General features: G+C 39.8%; 1 protein-coding gene across 1 annotated transcript in view; it reads left to right on the forward strand.

Annotated features, from left to right (window-relative positions):
- The first annotated feature begins 746 nt into the window (after window positions 1–746).
- The window catches only part of MICU2 (mitochondrial calcium uptake 2), a 77,980-nt gene continuing 57,657 nt past the window's right edge, over window positions 747–21,069 (forward strand). The window contains exon 1 of the mRNA XM_080926721.1: window positions 747–967. Coding sequence (XP_080782847.1) covers window positions 758–967 — 210 coding nt within the window. The 5' untranslated portion in view covers window positions 747–757. The remainder of the gene's footprint in view (window positions 968–21,069) is intronic.

The following is a 21,069-nucleotide window of genomic DNA, read 5'->3' on the forward strand; positions in this document are numbered from 1 at the left end:
AGGCGCATATAATATTGTCAAAAAATGTAGAACTTTCCAGCCTCTTACCCAAGCCTCTTTGAAGATGGAATTCTACTGTTGCATCATGCCCACAGTGATTATAATTAGCACTCTTTGCTGCTTATTGTTAGAAGTATTTCCCTCTCCAGGTCTAAAAGTGCCCACTTAAGACTGACATGGGCTTTCCCAAGAGAGCTAAAGGTGCTATGTTTAAGTCTATCGACGGAAAAGTCATGCTACATCTAATCTGACTCCGCATTTATCATCAAACACCCTTCTGATTTATTCCTTATGTTTAATCTAGTTTGTCTGATATATTCCACCAAGTACCTATTACCCTTCTTTTATTTTAATTTCATTGGAGGTGATTTAGAGGCCAGAAGAGGGCGCTGGATGCCCTGGAGTTGGAGTTACATGTGGCCTTAAGTTTCTACACTACAACTGTGGTCCTCTGGAAGGGCAGCAAGCACCCCTAACCCCTGAGCCATCTCTACTGCCCCTTTCTTGGACCACGGTGGTGCCCTGACCTATTTGGACAGTTTACCAGCTCACTCTTGTCCTTTGCCTTGGAACCTGTCACCCGAGCCGAGGGTCACCTCGAAACCTTTGAACGTCGAGAAAGGAGCCACACCTAGCAACACACGCGCAGAGGGTGGTGGAAGTTGATGAGCTCTCGCGAGAGCCCAACTCTGTGGAGTTCTCGGGCAAAAGAAGGTGGGGGCGGGGCGGGGCGCGGCGTTCGGGAGCTTCCGCAAAGATGGCGGCAGCTGCGGGAAGGAGCGCTCGGCTGGCGGCCTGGGGCAGAAGGCTGCGGCGCGGGTTCGCAGTCGGCCGACAAGCTGTGCCGAGTCGCGGCCCTCTGGCAGCGGCTGTGGCCGGCGTGGTCCTGGCAGGCGCAGGAGCGGCATGGCATCACGGCCGCGTGAAAGCAGCTGCGCGCGAGGGCACCCTTACGGTGTTGGCGCAGGTACGGCCCAGCCCCGCCCTCAGCCGCCCCTGGGAGGGAGGCGGAGGCACCTGAGACCCCTGGCCGCTGGTGCGAGCCGGGAGAGCCTGAGAGGAAGGTGGCTGGAGGCCCCGCGGGGGGTGCGTGTGGGCGTGGCTTGGGGAACGCCTCTGCCCACCTGGCGGAGAAGGGACCACGAAATCTGCGGGTACAGGACATCCCCTACCTCCCCGGGAGATAACCTTCAATGTTAAAGGGTTTCCTGATCGCTCCTTTGTTGGGAAGGGTGGAGTCGTCCTACTGTGTGATCCTCACCCCCTCCAGTCTAGAAAATATCAACTCTAAAAATTAAACAGTTGATTGTTGCAGATTTTATCAGTTCAAATGACTACTGTTACTTAAGTCTAAACCTTAATGTTTTAGTGGTCCCCGCCTACTCAGCAAAACAAGTTTTTCCTAAACCGCAAGGTTGTTAGGCTGCAAATGTTAAGTACCCTACTTCAGGATAAATACTGTCTTGTAAAACATTGGAAAGTTTGAAAGTACTTCCTAAGATTTTTATAGATGGAAGCATTTCAGTGTTTTTTTTTTTTTAAATTAAAAGCAGCAGTATTTTATTTACCTTATTTGTTAGGTTTCTGTTAGTTCTAGTGGAAAAACTCAAGAAACATTAAAATAAAAAAAAGCATACTTTACATATTAAAGGTTGGTAAATGTTATTATTAAGTTATCACAGTTTATACAAACTTGACTCCAACTACATCTGATTAGAGGTGGAAAAATCTCATGAAATATAAACTTTTCTTAACTTTTTCTACAAGTTATTTTCATCTTATAAGTATTTTGCCTGTGTATATGTGTGTACACTGAATGCAAATCTGATGCCCATAAGACTGTATTGGGACCGTAGAACTAGAGTTACAGGTGACCCTAAGGGACCACATGAGTGTTGGAATCTAACCCTGGTCTCTATAAGACCATCAAGTGCCCTTATCCACTGAGCCATCTCTCCAGCCCCAGCATTTTTGTTAATCCTATGTCAGACAAATTTACTGTTCATTGTTGGTTTTTCTGGTTGCATATTCAATTCCATCTTATTCATAACCTTAGGTTGGCCCCCCACCCTGTGTGGTATTTCACTTTAATATCCTAGTGCCTAGAATAATAAATTTACTTTTTTTTTTCTGGTGGTGAGTAGGCAAGTGCTCTACTACTGAACTACGTCCCAGCCCTCCACATTTTAAAACTTTGTAATATAGAATCACCTTAGTCACATTCCATGACCTGTTACATTATTAACTCAAATTCAGCCAGTGACTCACTCACTGTCTAGGAACCAAGTTTAATTCCCCGCCTGCATGCCCTCAGCAGTTATAAGTTGATTCACACCAATGTTGAATTTTGATTCTTTCCCTAATTTAGCCTGTTCATTCTCTGCAACTTTGTAACCTTTTGACTAACTAATGAAACAGAGTCTTTTTTTTTTTTTTAAGTTCTGTTGGCACAAGTTGATTTGGTCTACTCTTTGGACTAATTAAAAACCTGGGTTTTTATGCTTTTACTCCTACAGTGAGTATTCCTTCCTCCACAATGGCTGAAAACTAGTACATGCAGTGTTGCTATGTTTTGAAAACTCTCTCTCTAGAGCAATGATTTGAATGTATTTTCCTAAAATGGGGGACCTATTAGTCCTCTTCCACCATTTGGTCATGAGTGCATACAGCTTTATTTTACATTGTTTATTTTACTATATATATGTGAATCTGGTATAATAATGAGAATAGCCTTCATTTTCATCCCTCACACTAAACCATTTTCCAGTAAAAATAGAGAGCCTGTGTTTATAGAAGGTGCCCTACTCTTCTGTTTTTTCTTGTGACCCACAGCTTATGGTTTGTGCAGGTCAACAGTAGACATCCAGGTCATAAAGCAACTGACAGGTTGTAACCCTTCTTTCCTTCATAATTATTGAAATCCTGTGTACCAAGGCCGTGTGCAAGGAGTGGGGTTAGAAAGACAGCTTAAGTCTGACAGCAGAGGGCAATTTTAATGCAATGTTGTAAAAGCTGGCTACCTATCGTTGGAGGATCCTAGAAGATCACCCAGCATACTCCTGGTTTCCTGAAGGGATGAGAAATAAATGGTGATCCTGTAGCTGCTTGGGAATCATTTGGCCAAAAAGGAGTGTAGAAAATTGGAATATCTGCCCAGAGATCTACAAAAAAGTTTAGCTCAGCAAAAGTGTGAGCTGTGAGACTAGTATGTGCAGTGCCCTGGAATGTCATTAAATCACCTAAGCCATATAAACAGGACTTTTTATCTTAAGGACTATAGGACACCATTGCAGGTATTCTATAGTCTTAGAAACCCACACCACCACCACCCCACTCTTAGGAAGCATCTTAGGTAGAAGAGGTTACTTTGTTTCCAGTGTTTTTAAACTTATCTAATTAGTACAAACAAGACACACTAGACCAGCTGCTTAACTGTGGGTGGTGCCCTCATAAAGGCTTGCATATGAGGCCATAACTGGATGTGGGATTGTTTTTAAAAAATAAAAAAAAAAAAAAAAAGGAAAGAAAGAAAAGAAAAAAGGAAAAGCCAAGAATAAAAGGTTTCTAAGCACCCAAAGGGGATGGGGGGAAGTTAAACATAACATAAAGTGCCATGAATAGCAGGTGTTTGTAGCAGCACTTACTGGTGTTATAGCATGTGACTCCATTAGAACCTTGTTCTAAACACAGAATATACACTGATCACTTTGGCTTTGATTTCAGACAATTGTGTGTAATGAATTGCAGTGCTTTTTTTTTTCACTGCACATACAAAGATTTCTGCTCTTACAGAAACATAGTGGTTTAAGAACAACAACAACAACAAAAAAAAAAACCCACTTTCTACCCTACCATATCTCTTTGTATATCAAATTACTGTATCATTCATTGTATTATGTTTAAATATTTGATTTGAAATATTTAAGTTACTGATCCTAGAAAGTTATTACATGAATCTTGCTTGGAATTAGGACATAATTTCCAACAATTTCTGAAGCACCCCTAAATACTTAATGTGTCTCTATGTATATTGTGTATTTGCATTGATAACTAAAAAAAGCAAAGTATCAGTCAACTTCAGAAAAACATTTAAAACACACTACATCCATTAGGGTCAGATCTCCAGCCAAGATTTAAGGACCACAGCTATCTTATTAAGTACTTCTTAATTTTTATTTCATTTATTTGTGTTCATATGTGTGAGTCCAGCTGTTCTGCATGTATGGAGGTCTGTTCTTTCCTTCACCGGGTGAGTCTAGTAATCAAAACTCCAGTCTTCAGTCTAAGTAGCAAGCTCCTTTACCCACCAAGCCATCTCCAAAGGTCCATTATTTTAAATTTCTTTTCTTTTTTTCTGCATGTGTAATGTGCATTTAGGTGTACATGTGTTTATGGGTGTGTATGTGGAGGGCTGAGGTGATGTCAGGAATTATCCTCGGTCACTCTTACACCTTATTCTTTGGGGGGCGGTCTCTCAGTCAAACCTAGAGTTTGCAGATTGCAGATTCTGTCTGGTCTTGCTAGCCAGATTGCTCTGAGAAACCCATCTGCCTTTCAAACTGGAAGTACAGGCCGCCACACCCAACTGGCATTTGTGGCATTTGCATGGACTCGGGATCTGAACTGTGGTCCTCTTGCTTGCTGCAAGTACTTCTAACAGCCGAGTCATCTTCCCATCCCTACCCAAAAGTCACTTTCCTCTTTAATAGTAAAAAGGATGTATAAAAAACAGTTGTTATAAGACAGCTTGATAACTTATTGTCAGTAGATGGTTTATATACCTATTTTACATACCACTCTAACTAGGATCTTGTAAAAAAAATTGAGTGAAAAAGGGTTAGGTCCTGGAAAAGCTTAAAAAGCCTATCAGGAGCATTTTACAGTATCCAACTCTGTCATGAATAGAAATGTTACTTTCCTATTATAAGTGTTACAGCATCTCAGGGTATCATTTTGCAATTTCTGTTATGCCCACTGTATTCTCAAGCTATATACTATTTGGTTGCCTCTGCGGGAAGAGTATCAAGACCTTAGAAAAATGAGTGAACCAAAAATGAGTTACAAAGTTCTCACAGTAATTGGGAAATAGTGGCATCTTAATCAGGAGACTGATTTTCAGGAGAAGCCGTACAGAGTCTGAACTGCATGTGTCTTATGTAAGTGTGATGGAGCTGTTTGAGAGCATACAGTGAGTACAGTAGGGTAGCAGTGCTGCCAGGGGTTTGCAGTGGACTTTGCTGTAGGGCTCTTCAGGAAAGGTTGTATAGAAGATTAATACTAGACCTTTCCTTAGCTTCACTTCAGATTTGTTTTTTTGCTATTTAAATAGTCAAGTTATTTGGTTTAACGTGGACTTTACTCATTTCTATTCTAAGTAAAAGTAAGTTCACATACCTTATTATATAAATTCATTGGTGTTTTATTCCCCTTTGTAGATTTAGTTGTATTTGAATTTATGAATCCTTCCAAACTTCTGCTCCATTAATCAGGTTTTTCTTTTCTTCCTTTTGGAATTATTTTATGCATTTTGTCTTCTAGTGGAATGGCCATTTGTCTGTTTCATCTCTGCATATTGATGCATAGAATGGTGATGAAATGAACTGAACTGTGCTGCTTAATAAAGTGGCTTTGGTTTGGCTAGCATTGACAGAAAATTCAGACAGCAGCATAGAGCAATTCCCCATTGTCCCAGATAAATTCACTTACACTCTTGGAACTCTAGAACATGCTATAGTGTAAGTGGAATAGAAATGCTACAAATACTTAACTGAGTGAAGAAATAAATTGATAAAGCCTTACTTCTAATAAATAGCTATGTTAATTCCTCAAAAGTTTAAAATCATCTTTTACCTATCCATAGAAAATTGAGATTTTAATACTTATTAAATATTATATAAGTATAATATATGAAATAACATATGTAATATTATTAGCATTTATGTCTTTATACAACAAGATTTTGTCTTTTGCTATCACATTTAACATAGCAAATATCAACTAAAGAATTTAAGTAATATCAGTGATTTTACTCCAACTAAATCAAAAGGCTTCCTCTGATAAACTTCATACCAATTAGATTACTTTTTAATTTTTAAAAAAGATTAGTTATTTTATATATGTGTGTACATCAGAAGAGGGCATCTCATTACAGATGGTTGTGAGCCACCATGTGGTTGCTAGGAATTGGATGCAGAACCTCTGGAAGAGCAGTTAGTACTCTTCACCAATGAGCCATCTTCCTAGCCCATGTGTAGCCTAGACTGGCCTCTGCCTTCTCCAGCAAGTCTTCCACCACAACTGGCACTTTTTCATTTAAATAGTCCTGGCACATGGCAAAAGCCAACTGAATAGTATATTTTGGTGTCATATAATGGTTAAATACTGGAAACTGGCAAGATGGCTCTGGGTAAAGGAACATTTACCAAGCCTAACAACCTGAACTCAATCCCTGAGACCTACATGGCAAAAGAAGACAATCAATTCCTGCAAGTTATTCTCTGACCTTCACAGACATACACATAGATACACAAACAACACAATAAATGTGCTTTTTTGTCTCTCTCTCTCTCTCTCTCTCTCTCTCTCTCTTTCTCTCTCTCTCTCTCTCTCTTTTTTTTTTTTTTTTTTTTTTTTTTTTTTTTTGTTAAATGCTTATATTTCTGTGAAACTGCTCACCTCAACTGAAGGTTATGAAATAATGTCTATATTCTTGCAATGCCCTTAAAAAATTGTTAGGAAAAAGAAACCCAGAAAAGTAGCAGGGCCAGAAAATAGCTACTGACTTCTTGGCAAGAAAGAATGGACACAAAAGGAAGGAAGGTGTTGGGATCCATAAAGCTGAAAGTCGGCCTCTTTGCAGCAGTTGTGGATAGATGCCACAGCAATGTAAAGCCTTCTACCCATAGGAGTTTGCCATTTCTAGAAAGGATGAATGGGCTGACTGATCTGTACATGTTGAATTGTGTGTAGCTTATGGTGTCTCTGTAATTGTAGAAGCTGCTCAGTAGAGCTGTTTGGAAATGCCAGGGTGTGAAGGATGTTTTCCTGAAGATGCAGCCAAAGCCCTTGTACCTACCCATCTGAAGTGGCCTTGACCTTTGATGTGGGCCTTTGGGTCCATCTCTGAATAAATAAGATCAACTGGGACATAGGAACAAATGCCTTTCTATTTCTGGTGTCTTTCAATATCAGTGCACTGTCCTCTGTTGACAGGCTAAAGTTTTTCCAGCTGGCAAAGGAGAGGAATTCACAAACTCCAGCTCCAGTGTCATGGAGCAGACCTGAGAAGAGTGGCTGAGGAGCTGGGAAACAATGCATGAATAACTGATACAGAATGAAGACAGTGCCACTGGGTTTTAGCAAAGAAGGAAACTCTTACTTGACTACTTTCAGCAAAGGATTTAATATGTGAACTTATGGAGAGATGTGAACAAGTGCCTATTCACCCTGGATAACCAAAGGAAGAGTTCCATCAGTCTAGCCTAAAGAGTTAGTAAATTTGTTTTGCTCACTTGCAGAAGCACTGGTGATGGCAGAATGGCTATGTCGATGAGAGGTCCTACCTTGGCGTGGGCATCAACCTCTAAAGGATGCATAGATGGAGTTTCCCACTTCAGTTAACTTCCCACCTGTATACATACACCCTAAGCATCTCCCAAGGCCAGGTACAGCTGGAACTAAATCAAACATAGCTAGCCTGTGAGGTTTAGGTGGGAGGAAATGGCTGGAGTCCCAGGGCAGAGTCTGCTATCTTCCTTTCCCATAAGAGAACTCAATAGGCTCAGTCTTATGAGGGTCTCATAAGACAGGATGTCACAGCTGCTCTGCTTCAGATAGCAATGGCTGAGCTATGGGACCTGTATTGGAGTGTAGTTGTTAGATAAAATGTCACACCAGTAAAGAAAACTGTCACCAAGCATGGTGACACACAGAAGGCAGAGGCTTCTCTGAGTTCTAGGACTCATAGAGGCTGGGCTACATAGTTCCAGAACAAGCAGGGTTATATAAAGAGACTGTCTAAAAAACAAAAGCGGTAAAGAAAACTGACCCTCCCTCTTCCAACAGCAGTCAGATTCCAATAGACTCTATGCCTCTTCCCCTTCTATTCAAGGATATGGTCTGGCTTGAGCTTGCATGGTTCTTATGCATACTGTAGCAATCACTGAGTTTATATGTGCAGTTGTCCTCTTACATACTGCAACAAACACCTTTAAGGTAGATCTTTGTAAATGTCTGGCAGGCATAATAAAATTACCCAATATGTCAGCATCCCTTAGAAGTGATAGACTAGTATGATCTTGCATCTATGCCCCAACAGCCACCTCTATGACTCACATCTTTAAACATGTATTTTAACTTTCACTGTCACCTCACTCTTTATTGTGATTGAGCATTTTAGTGGCATTTTATGGGCTGCAGTAGTAGTAGGAAGCTTGGATTACTCTTAATTTTTTGTTTGTTTTTTCCAAGACAGGATTTGTTTGTGTAGCCCTGGCTATCCTGGAACTCTCTTTGTAGACCAGGTTGACCTTGAACTCAGAGATCCTCCTGCCTTTGTCTTGAGATTACTGGGCTTAAAGATATAAAACCCTACCACCTGGCTTCTAATTTTAAAATGTTGGCACCCACAGTGACACTTAGTTTATGTTTGTATCAGTTCTTCTCACTGTTGTCTGTCAAGAGGGTCTCCTGCCCAGCACTCAGGAGGCACAGGCAGGAGGAATTCTGTGAATTAGAGGTTAGCCAGGTCTACATAGCAAGTTAAGGACTGCTAAAACTAGAGGGGGTCGGGGAGGTAAACCAAGTTGAATGTGGTGGTCCATGTCTGTAATACCAGAAATTGGGAGTCAGAGAACTTAGGAGGATCTTAGATTTCAAGTCAGCCTGTCTCAAAAAAGAAAGTCAAGATCCAAGACTTGCTAAAATTCTATCTACTCTAAACCCTCATTTACTTATTATCCTCCAAAGTGTATCCATCAGTGTTTGTCACTGGAATTTATCTTGGCTCACAGTTTTAAGAGGTTTCACTCTGGTCAGTTGACTCCATTGCCATGGGCCTATAGTGAGGCAGAACACTGTAGTGATGGGAACATGTGACAAGAGCAAGTTTGATGTTGGGATCCAAGGCCTTTACTGATACCCTGATTTATGGAGAAAGAACCTTGTCTAAAACTGGGAGCATGCTTGGAAAGTTAGTGATGGCCTGGGGCCAGAGCTTTGAGAGAGCTGTAGTTATCCTATGTTCCCTTCATAGAACATTGTTTGATTAGCTTCCTGCTGACTTGGTCCCATTGTATGGTAGCTTTCTGCTGATTCTGTCCCATTTTCCCCCATGGAAACTATAAAATGTCCTTCTTAATTAACTTGCTTGGCATAAAATTTAGCTTGTTAAGACCTCCTTTCCTGTCTTCTTTGTTTCTCATCACCTGGTCCACCCTCAGGAATCTGTCATTGAAGAATGACCTGCTAGTCTAGCTCAATGTGATAACAGGATTTTCCCTTTTAATTTTTCTTACAATCAGCCTGACTGGATATGTCCAGTGGTGCAATAGTGGTACAGGGTTATGTAGTAACCACTGCTTCTCTGGTTGGGTCTGTGATCCACTCCATGAGATAAAACTCATATGTGGCCCTGAAAGGGACCAGGAATCTGGCTAGATAGGTTCTAGGGAAGAACCCAATACTATTATTATGCTGTATGGATAGTATTAAAATGGCTCCTAATGATTTATTGTCATACCTATAAGTCATCCTTTCTCAACTTTCACCAAAGGAGCTTCTTGCAGTAGATTTCAGAGACCCTTGACCCAGTGTACAAAGAATAAGAGATAGTGAAGTTCTAAGTCCTTAATTGCACATGAATGACACATCCCTCCCTGGAAGGCTAAGGAATCTTCTCATAAGAGGGGTTCAAAAGATTGTAAGAGCCAGAGATGGTAGAAAATATCAAAGAAACAATGCTTTTCTGAAATAATAGGACAATTGAACAAAAGACTTTACAGCAGTTGTAACAGCATACACAAGACCTAAGCAAGTTCCACCCAGACAAATATCCCAGTGGGAGGTTGGGAGGGCAGAGCTGGCTGTAGACAGAAAATCCTACCCATAACTAAGAACTATTGGCAGTTTATAGGGAGTCGTTTTTCTTTAATCCTATGACCTCTGGTAGGCTGACCACATGCCCCCAATGCCAAAACTAGCTGGGCAATACAGACTGGATTTGATAACGAAGGAAAAACTAAAGCCACACCTCCAGAAACTTACTTCCTCTACTTAGGCTCCATTTTCTTTCTTTTTTTTTTTTTTTTTTTTAAGGTTTATTTAATTTGTGTATGTAAGTACACTGTAACTGTCTTCAGACACACCAAGAGAGTAGTATCTCAGATGCCATTACAGATGGTTGTGAGCCATCTTGTTGTTAGTGGGAATTGAACTCAGGACCTCTGGAAGAGCAGTCAGTGATTTTAACTGCTGAACCATTTCTCCAGCCCCTAGGCTCCATTTTCTAATACCCCAATTTTCTATGAACTTGTCAATGGATTCAGGTAATTTCTTCTCAAAACCCATCAGTTGACAACGAAGCCTTTAGCATCTGAGCTTTGTGCAGAATACTTGGGAGCCATACCACAACAATATGTACATATAACTACCTTTTTACTAACATTTTACTAACAATACTTAGAGGATACCCTGATTAATAGTAGGAATTTAATAAATACTTGTTAAATAGATACAATAAGTAGCTAGATAGGTAGAGTGCCTTGCTTACACTATACTTAGAATGTCTAAACTTCAGCTGGGTATGGTGGTATATGTTTGTAATCCCAGCACTCAGGAGGCAGAGGCAGGTGGATCTTTGAGTTTGCAGATAGCCTGGTCTACAGAATGAGTTTGAGAACAACCAGAAACCTGGCTTCAAACCCTGTCTTGTAAAACAAACAAGAAGAACAAAAAAGGCTATACTTAGTTCAAAATTAGTGTGCCAGCCTTCTAGCTTCAGTCCTCCTCTGTTCTTCAAGCATTTTCTCCTGTCATTGAATGGTGGGTAATGCTTGGTAGAATGTCCCTTAGAATTGGTCACTGTTTTTTTTTTTTTTTTTTTTTTTTTTTTTTTTTTTTTTTTTTTTTTTTGTGGTTAACATAGTTTTGTCAGGAATACCACTAAACCACACTGTCCTAACAATGCCTCAGATAAGGCAGTACAGGACATAGCTGTCTACTGGTAATATTTATTCTATAGTGAGGTAGTATTTGTCAAGTTTCTTTACTGTAGAATTAAAAAGTATTACATTCTCAGGATGGAGAGATGACTCAGCGGTTAAGAGCACTGACTGCTCTTCCAGAGATCCTGAGTTCAATTCTCAGCAACCACATGATGGCTCACAACCATCTGTAATGAGATCTAATGCCCTCTTCTGGTGTGTCTGAAGACAGCCACAGTATTTATATATATGTATGTGTGTGTATGTATATATATGTATACATATATATACATACATACTACACACACATATAAAATGAAAATTTTTTAAATTATTGCATTCTCATTAGATGGTAAAGTTCTATGGGGAGCTACTTTAAGGCTTCATTGGGCATTAAAATTAAGAGAGATCCAATTTACTTTTGTCAACGAAAGATCCCTTCATATCTTAGAAAGCAGTAGTAAGCATTATCCCACTGGTGCTGATGCTGCCCTTTCCTTCCACTAAGTTTAGACATTGCTTATACTGCCTTAATCCTCAGTGACTTAGAAAAGTGCTGCTGTTGGGTACGGGCTTCTGAGGGAGAACAAATTGGTAGCAGGAGAAATACAGGCCAAGCGGGTTATGCTCTGAGATCCTGGGTTATGCTTCAAGTGAGCCATACGTTTGATTTAACTCAGGAAGGTGAGAGAGAAGCACTTGTTATACACTTCACGTAGAAGCATAGCTGATCCTGTGACTGGAGTTTACCATCTTGTTCCTCTAATAAGTAACAGTGCTCGTCCATGTGACAGTCTCCATTCCTTCCTGAAGCAGAATGTTTATCTAACCAAAGAGGTCAGTGGCCACAGGCATGCAGTCAGCATAGTCTCAGGACAATAAGAGTAAGGGAGTGCTTATATTTGTGGTGTTTGCTTCTGTGCAAAGGAGTAAAAAGATAGTAAGCCGTTAACAGTGCATAAAACTGAGGCTTGCTGCCCTGTGCTAGAGTGTATTTGTGTTCATTTAAACTACTGTGCCACTAGTGATAAAATTTACAGCAACATATAGAAGCTTGATAACCATGAAACATTACAAGACCAACGAATATATAAATCTTTCTAACAAGAGTGCAGAGAAGTTTGGGGTGGTTTTTATTTTTTGTTTTGATTTTACTGCCTCAGGTAAGAATGCCTGGAAACAGATAAATGCTGACAACCTTTGATGTTAATAAACCCAAATGAAAGTCAAAAAAGAAAATCACAGTGTAAATGGCTAGACTATGAAAAGAAAGATAGCACAGCTATTCCTGTAATTAGAGGTAATTTGTGATTTGGCTATTTGCCCTGCATGAATAAAAAAAGCCTGTCTTCCCTTCATCATCATCAACACAGAACCATACTTGTTTGTCTTACTGTAAATCTGTGGAGATTTTTTGTAGGGCTAAGGAGAAAAGAAAAGCAAATGATACTGATAGAAACAAAAGATATCCTCTCTTTCGAAGCTCAGTTTGTTACACTGATCCCAAGGAAGAAGTTGCTTTTGCTTGTGCTATGACAAGTTCCCTGGGCTGTATATATAAAGGCTTCCAGTTCTGAGCTCTTTGACATTTTGAGAATGACTACAGTGCATAAACATATGCTGAACCTAATGATAATAGTGTAGGAGCTTAAGGGTCATGTGCTTGTTATAATAGGAATAACAAATGTATAATAACCCAATTCCATGTGTAACATTATTAATGTTTCTGGGTTTCAGCACAACTTTAAATTAATATTTTGTGGATTTTATTTTAGTACATCTGGTGATATAGAAATGCTCATTTCCATCTATGAAAGTTCCACAAGTGTACAATGGGTAGAGTAAAAGTTGGGATCACTATGAATAAGGCCTTATCCAATCCTATCTTTATCCACATTATATGCTCCATATGTTATATACTAGGAGTGTCATGCCTTAAGATCCCAGGAATCTTTGTCCTCAATCTCTTAGTCGATATATACCTGGGAAGTGAAAATCACCTTTTAAGTTATGTAAATATAAGTGAAAAGAATAGGTGCATGTCAACACATTGCTCCAGATGTGCCAGAGCTTGGCTGTCTACTCAGGCATTATATACAAGAAGCTGTACATGAGTTGCTTTCTGTGGGTTTTTTTTTTTTTTTTTTTTTTTTTTTTTTTTATGTAGTGTAGATATCAAGAGGTTAAATCAGATCTTTTTGTATTTTTAAAACAAAGTCTTTTCCAGTTTCATTTAGCCATAATCACCTAAGTAAGAAACCAGCTTAAATCAAAATCAGATCCTTAGGAAGGCATCTCTGTCGTGTTTAAACCCACAGCCCTGGGGTTTGTGGGATGCTAGGAATTGCTCCAGAATTGAAGTCGGATCCGTGTACTGTTATTTGATGGTATAGTACCACTCCTCTCTCTATCTGTGGCTTAGTGGGTGCCCCAGAGGTGGAGCTGTAACTGCTGTACTACCAAGGAAAGCAGTGACCAGCTGAGTGTCTAAAGGCTCATCTGATTAGCATCACATAGTTAGCTGAGCCAGCATCCCAAATGTGTAGAAAGGCTTCCTTAGCCCTTCTGATAGGTGTCACCCAGATGTACTAGGTGTAAAAGATAGTGTAGTGGCAACCAAAAAAGTAAGAAGAAAGCATTGGAATTTGGCTACAAACCACTGGGATCAAGAGAGAACAGTCAAGAGGCTAGAGAGATGGGTCAGCAGTCAGGAGCTCTTACACAGGGTCTGGGCTTAGTTCTCAGCGCCCACAGTTCTACCTGTAACTCCAGTTCCAGTGGATGGAGACACCCCTTCATGCAAAAGAAACAACATGGAGTGGGGTGACAAGAACAATCAGTATAATATGTTCCAGAAAGACACTTTCTCAGAAACTCTTTACTGTTTTGTCATATCAGTGATATTCAACACTTCAGCTTTTTTCTTTTTAAATTAGGGCTTTGTGTTTTGTCAATAGATTTGACCATTAGCAGTGATTAGGTAGATTTATGTTACAGCTGTAACAGTTATTTCTTGGAACACTAAAATAATACTATAATTACTGAAATTCTTGAAATATGTTTGGAAAAGACCTAGAAATGTTGGGTTCTTTAAAAATTATTTACATTTCCTTTTTTATTGGAATATGTATATATTATAGAAAATTTAGGGGAAATAAAAAAGAAATAAATTCTGCCTTTTCCCATGACTTGAAAAGAACAGTTACTCTTGAACGTTAGGGCTATACCTTAAATAAAAAAATCTCTTTAAGTTTGTTTAAAACCTTACAAAGGTATGTCCCATGGGTTCATAGCAGAAACTTTGAACCTCAAATGTGTTACTGTGGTGCATACTGGACCTCTGTTCACATTCTACCCTTTCAATTTGTAACAACTTACATGTTTGTTTTCACTTCTTTTTAGTGTTGGTTTTTTGAGACAGGTCATATACATATACATATACATATACATATACATATACATATACATTATACATATATATGCAGTAAGCAGTAAGAGCTCTTAGCTACTGAGCCATCTTTCTACCCCACTGGTTTTGTATCTTACGTAAGATTTTAGGGACCTATACCTGTACTCAAGTTATATGTGCCTCCACACACAGAGACAAACATACATGTGATTAAAAATAAGCTGTTAAAAAAATATATAGTTTCTTTTTAGCTAGGCAGTTGTGGTCCATGCTGGCATGCCTCCCAGCACTTGGGAAGCAGAGGCAGAAACAGGCAGGTCTCTGTGAGTTCAAGGCCAGCCTAGACTATAAATCGAATTCCAGGACAATCAGGGCTGTTACACAGAAAAACCCTGTCCCAAAAACAAAGAAAGAGGGGGTTAATAAAAATTATTTTAAATGTTCAAGCATTTTGGGAGCTTGTCCTTATTTTCTGTTTGACTGACATATCTCTGAAGAACTTCATCTGGCACAGGCTCCTGACTGCATGTGACCAGATCCCCAAACTTGGTTCTTGACTCACTGGCAGGTTTTTGTTTTGTTTTGTTCTATGTGTGTGTGTGTTGTTGGGGGTTACTTTGGTTTGAAACAGGATCTCATGGTAGCCCAGCTTGGTTTGGAATTCATGGCTGACCAACTATTTCAGTATCCCAAGTACTAGAGATGGTGTGAGCCACCATGTCCACTCAGCTTCTCTAGCAGGTTATGCTGCTGCTGTCTTGTATCTGCCTGTGAGCCCACTTACAGAAGCTGCAGAAACTGAGTACTAGCGGGGTTAGTGCCTGTTAAAGGAAGCTGGTTCACTTTCTTAGCAGTTTTGGTTTTGTTTTGCTTAAAGCCAAAAAATAATTGTTTTCCTTTCAGGGATTATACAGCAAGTGCTTATCAAAGTATCTTCAAAATTACTATGAGCATGCATATGTCATCATGAATTCTGTTGAAGGAATGATAAGAAAGTAGAAAGGGAATATTGGCAGATCCTGGGCTTAGGTGATTTTACTACATTTGTGCACAGTGGGTCCCAAGAAGCCTTTGAACAAGAAATTAATTTGCCAAAGGGCTATAAAATCCTGTGATTTTCTATTTGATTTGCACATGTATAGCCTATGGTTCCTGTATCCTTTGAGTTACTGGTGACTTTGTATGTGGACAGCATCTTGGTACCCTTGCTGCTACTGCTGCTGCCGCCTGTTCATTGGCTCATCTGCTCATTTCCTGAAGATATATCCTCATGTTTCAGAAATATTGTATTTCAGGCTCCTAGGATTCAGAGATGAAGTAGTAGGGAAAATCCATTAAGACCTAAACTAACCATGGCAACAGTCCCGAAATGCATCAGATCATTCATTGAGATTTACAGGAGTGTGAGACAGCTGGTGTAATCCAGATTCAGAGCATCCTGTTTCTGAGAGGGTCATTTCATGGCTTCTGTGCTAAGTAGAACCAAGGCAGAACCTCTGTGTAGTCAGCACAGCCACCACCTGTCCATGGCTTCCTTTCTTCTTTAATACAAAGGGCCTTTATTTCTCTTCATGTGTGTAGTTATTTAGTGAAATTCCACATGGCAGAGCACACAAGGTATCTAAAATTTTTTAATACATTATTAATGTTGAGATATATACATAAAGACAGGTTTGTTCTAAGACTAAACTATTTCTTAAAGTTTTTTTTTAATAGCACACCTTAAATTTAACAATTTACAATTCACAAAGATCCATTGGTTTGTGGTATGTGTCTTTCTTCAAAGCACAACAGTGTTAACTATGTACTGGGCAGTGGAGGACAAGAGAAACAAGGCATTTCCTGTTCTGGGAGTACCCAGTGAGGGCAGAAAGTTCCAACGTAGGGCACTGGAGTACTGATAAAAATGTCCTCACAAGGAGGACACTCGCCCAGGAGCTTACACCTGGAGGGACTCTTGGAGGAGATAAATTCATTCTTAACAAGGAAGTTACCTAGTGTGGGGAAGGACGAGGAACAACAGACTGTTGCATGCCGAACTTTGTCTCCTGTTTCATTAGTTAGAAGCAAATAAATGGTCAATGTATCTTCTGGAAAGGGTCACTGAGGTCAATCAAAGGCAGCAGAATGGGTGTTAGCAAAGGATATGCCAGCAATCCAGATCAGTTATCAAACCGTCCTGACAGCAGCAGTCAGGACTTCGACAACCAACAGTGTTGGGTATAGGTTTGCTTCTTACAGAAGCCAACTCATTAAAGGATGCACTATCAGTGAAAACATGGGTTTTGTCTTTGATTAAATTGCAAATCTGTCCCTTTGTTTTCTTTTTTTTCCTTCATGTGTGTGCTTCTTTAGTGAAACTTAGGACTGAATACATTTAAGCTTTCATAATCTTACCGTTTACCTGAAAGCTGTTTTAGAACTTGGAAGTTCTCACTTACATGCAGTCATCATACATGTCAGGTTTGTTGTTTTTTTAATAATTAAAGGTTTTTATGGAATTAGGTGTGGGGACTGAGAGATCGCTGTCACTAATCAGCAGTGAACACTGAAAAGCCACCACACTTTTTTCCTCTTAAGGGAGAAAATGAAGCCAAGGGTCAGAATGTGAGGTATGAGGAGTACTGAGAATGTGGGAGCATGGGGAACACGTGGCAAAATAATCTCGGGATGAATCATTCTCCTTCTGCAGCCCCAACTATGAGATGCCATGGCCACAGACTGCAGCTGTTCCAGGAAGGGGTGGGAGGAGGAAGGGAATCCTTTAATCCAGCCCTTCCTTGCTCCCAACTGTGTCACATACTGCAGGATACACTATCCTGAGTGCTGTGGTCCCTGCCTGCAGCTTCTGTTCCTCACTCAGCCCCCACAGCTCCCCTAAAGCTCTACTTTCCAAGAGCTTTTCACATGGCTCCTTGTGGTTTGTCCATTATCTCTGTCACAAAAGTTCCTTCTTAACTGTTCAGCATCTTCTTAGCTGCCTAGGGAGAAGGGCTCACACCTCAGACAGATGTCCTGATACCAAACCTGTTACTAGCTTTATGTATAAATCTAATTGCAAAAATCTTTAAATATACTAGGCTGGTGCTTATCTTATTATAAAAAACAAAAAACCAAATGCCATGATTAATTACCTGCAAAAATAATGATTGGACCTTAACTGTTCCTTTTATGGTGCGTACCCACTGGGTAAATGCTGCTGCTTTCCCGTTCCAGCTGCACTCACTAGGAAACAGACTCTTCTACATCTCTGCTTGATGCTGTCACAGGAGGTGTGCTATTTGTTAAATAGGTTGATATTAGTAATGGTAGGAAAAGTTCACTCATTAGTGTTTATCTTCTACTATATAGGGGAGAAACCAAAGTAATTATTTCTTAAGAAAAATGTTATTTAATTAAATTGAAGTGAGTGACACTGGTAATATTTTAAGGTCATGTTGAGATTTTAATGTGTGTGTGTATGTATGTGTGTGTGTGTGTGTGTGTGTGTGTGTACACATGTGTGAAGAGTAGAGTTCTAAGTTAAACTTTTTGTTTAGATCACAGAAGTTACAAAGTGGCTCTTAGAAGGCAGTAGTAAAAAAGGAAAAATGAATATTGTGCTAAGTAGTCTGTTTTGTAGAGAAAAATCAATAAAGAGAAGGTGTGTAGTATTTTGTTTTGTTTTGTTTTTATTAGTGCCTTTCTTCCCTAGACACAAGACCATTCTGTAGGGTGGGGATGGAGTACATGAGAATGTGCATGCTACACCAATAAGAATAAAATATAGTAACATATAACACATGCACATATGCCATTTCTTCTTACTGTGCTTGTCCACGGAAAGCCACCTTCACTCTCCTGCTTCAAGAGGAGGCTGGAGTACCATCACTAGACAATCAACAGTGAAACACCAGAGCGGCTGTCCCAGTGCCCAGGGGTTCTAAGAAGAGCTTTGTCTCCTTGGCCAAGGCTCTGTCACTGTAGAATTTACCATGAGACATAACTCATGAAGTGAAGATTTCTAATTTAGTCTGGAGTATTTTGTTTCATATACAATAAAATCCCCTTCATCCGGAACAAAGTAGAAAATTTGTAATGAGTGAAAATTTCCAATCGTAAAGTTTTCTTTAAGAGAAGACATTCAGTCACAGCACAGAATGTTCAGAGGCAAAGCAATTTTATTTCATCCCGATTATTACCAATTCCAAAATAAAGGCCCCAAATGAATAGGTCTTACTTACTATATTTTGTCTAATGCAGTGTGTGTGTATTGTACATTCTGAAAGCTGTAATATTGTAAGAAAGGCCCTTTTTGTTCCCACTTTATTCTTGAGAAAAGCCAAGACCAAAGAATGTTCAACAAAGAACAGAGAACTTACTTTTTGTAATTTGTCACTTCATGGATAAAAAGTAGAGACAGAAGGGTGAAGCACCTGTTGCTTTAAAGGCAATAAATGAGTGAAATGTTTTAACAGAAGTCATCAGCTTTCAAAGACCTCTTTTATCCAGTTCCCATCACTCACTGCTCTTAATTCATTTGTCACATTTTTTACTGCATTACAAGTAATCCTTGAAATCCATGGAGCATTTTATATATAACTAGAACCATGTGGACAGTTTTCACATGTTCAGTATAGCCTCAAATCCCAACATTTTTTTTTTTTTGTTGTTGTTCCTCCTTTCCCACATATTTAGTCTTAGATGCAGGTTTGAGAAGCAGTCATGGGAGTAATAGGAAGAATTTCACCCCCACTCGCCAGCTTCCATCTAGAAAGTCTCTGAACATTCTCCTCAGGTTTAGGGTAACAGCCTCCAGCAGGCCCTGAGCAGCCCTTTGATCTCAACCCTGCGCTCTATCCCTCCCTCATCCTTCTCTAGGAGCTGGCTCCCAGGCAGCTGCTTTGCAGTAGACTCCTCTAATTTTATGTAACTGTATACACTGGCCAACAGAGTCGATTTGTAGAAGCACCTTATGAAATCTTGTTCAGATAAAGGGTAAGATTAGTAGTGTTTTTCCATTCCTTCTGGAATAGTTCTGTTTATAACAAACAGGTTGAAGTAAAAAGAGACAAAAATTCCAGTCTCCCAGGTTAAATAAGTTCAGTGCTGATACATAAAGGGTAGGTGTGCAGACAGGCCACACCTGCTGCTGCCCCCAGTGTTCCATATTACAGTACAAAGACAAAGTGGCTCTGGTTTATCTGTTTGTTTGTTTAAATTTTGTTTTATAGGATTTGAGAGGGACATACTCTCATGGAGGCCAGAGGACAGCTAGTAGGGAGACAGCTTTTTCCCTCAGCAGTGTACGCTCTGCAGATTTAATCGGGTCATAACGAGGTGGCAGCAAGATTTTTGCCTTTACAACCCTCTTGCTGGCCATTTTAAGAATCATCTTAGAACTAATTCTATCTAACTCTGTGCCATAGCTTTTTGAGGGGTATGTATGTGGGATATATGTGTGTGTGTATGTGTTTAAACAAGCTTTAAAAGGTTGGATTCAACAATAAGGATATCATATTTGAAAGCCTATTTTAAAAGACTAAAATTGATCAGTCTCCCAAGAGATGTAAACTTACTGAAATATGAATGCACACATTACAGGGCAGTGAGAAAAAATATTTTCCTGTTTGATTTATAGTTGTCTTTTTCTGTTTTTATTTAGCTTGACCAGATCCATTTTCCAGTGTGACTGCATCTTACCTGTGCTCTCTTAACATCCAGTGCCTCACTGACTTCAGAATCTCTCCTATTTTCTTTTGGAATATGGCTTTCATTGTTTGCTGCTGCCTTTACCTTAGCTTTTCGCCATAGAATTTTGTTTGCCAAAAATGATGTGACTATATTTCCTGATCCTATCCATCTTGACCTAGGTACTTTTCTCTTTGCATTATAATAGCAGTTGAAGGGCTGGAGAGATGGTTCAGTGGTTAAGAGCACTCACTGCCTGTTCTTCCAGAAGTCCTGAGTTCAAATCCCAGCAACCACATGGCTCACAACCATCTGTAATGAGATCTGATGCCCTCTTCTGGTGTGTCTAGCTACAGTATACTGTATTTATGTAATAAATAAATAAATCTTTAAAAAAAAATAATAGCAGTTGAAGAACACAGCAGTGCTGGTAGCATCTGCTATATAGTAATTGGGAGCATTTAAAAGGTGGCTGGCTGAGGTGGGACATGTCCTGTGGCCTAAATATGTTTGGAAGTTCTTCCTATGCTCAAGTTGGGGTTATATCCAGTATGGGGTGCCTTTGTTTCATTTATTCTCTCATTTTGTGGTACCTGCCAGTTTAGCTTCATAGTTCCAAGGTCACAGTTTTTCTGGCTACAGTGATGCTGGTCCTTCCCAGACAGGACATGGAAGGAAAAAGCTGACTTTGGGCCTTTGGTAGGCACTGTGATGGGGACATGAAGTAGGAATAGGAAGTACTTGTCTGTCCTTGGATTTCTATAAACCAGAGGCAGACACCCCTTCACC

This window comes from Micromys minutus (genome assembly GCF_963924665.1).
Source record: "Micromys minutus genome assembly, chromosome: 12".
In the NCBI taxonomy this organism is placed as follows: Eukaryota; Metazoa; Chordata; class Mammalia; order Rodentia; family Muridae; genus Micromys; species Micromys minutus.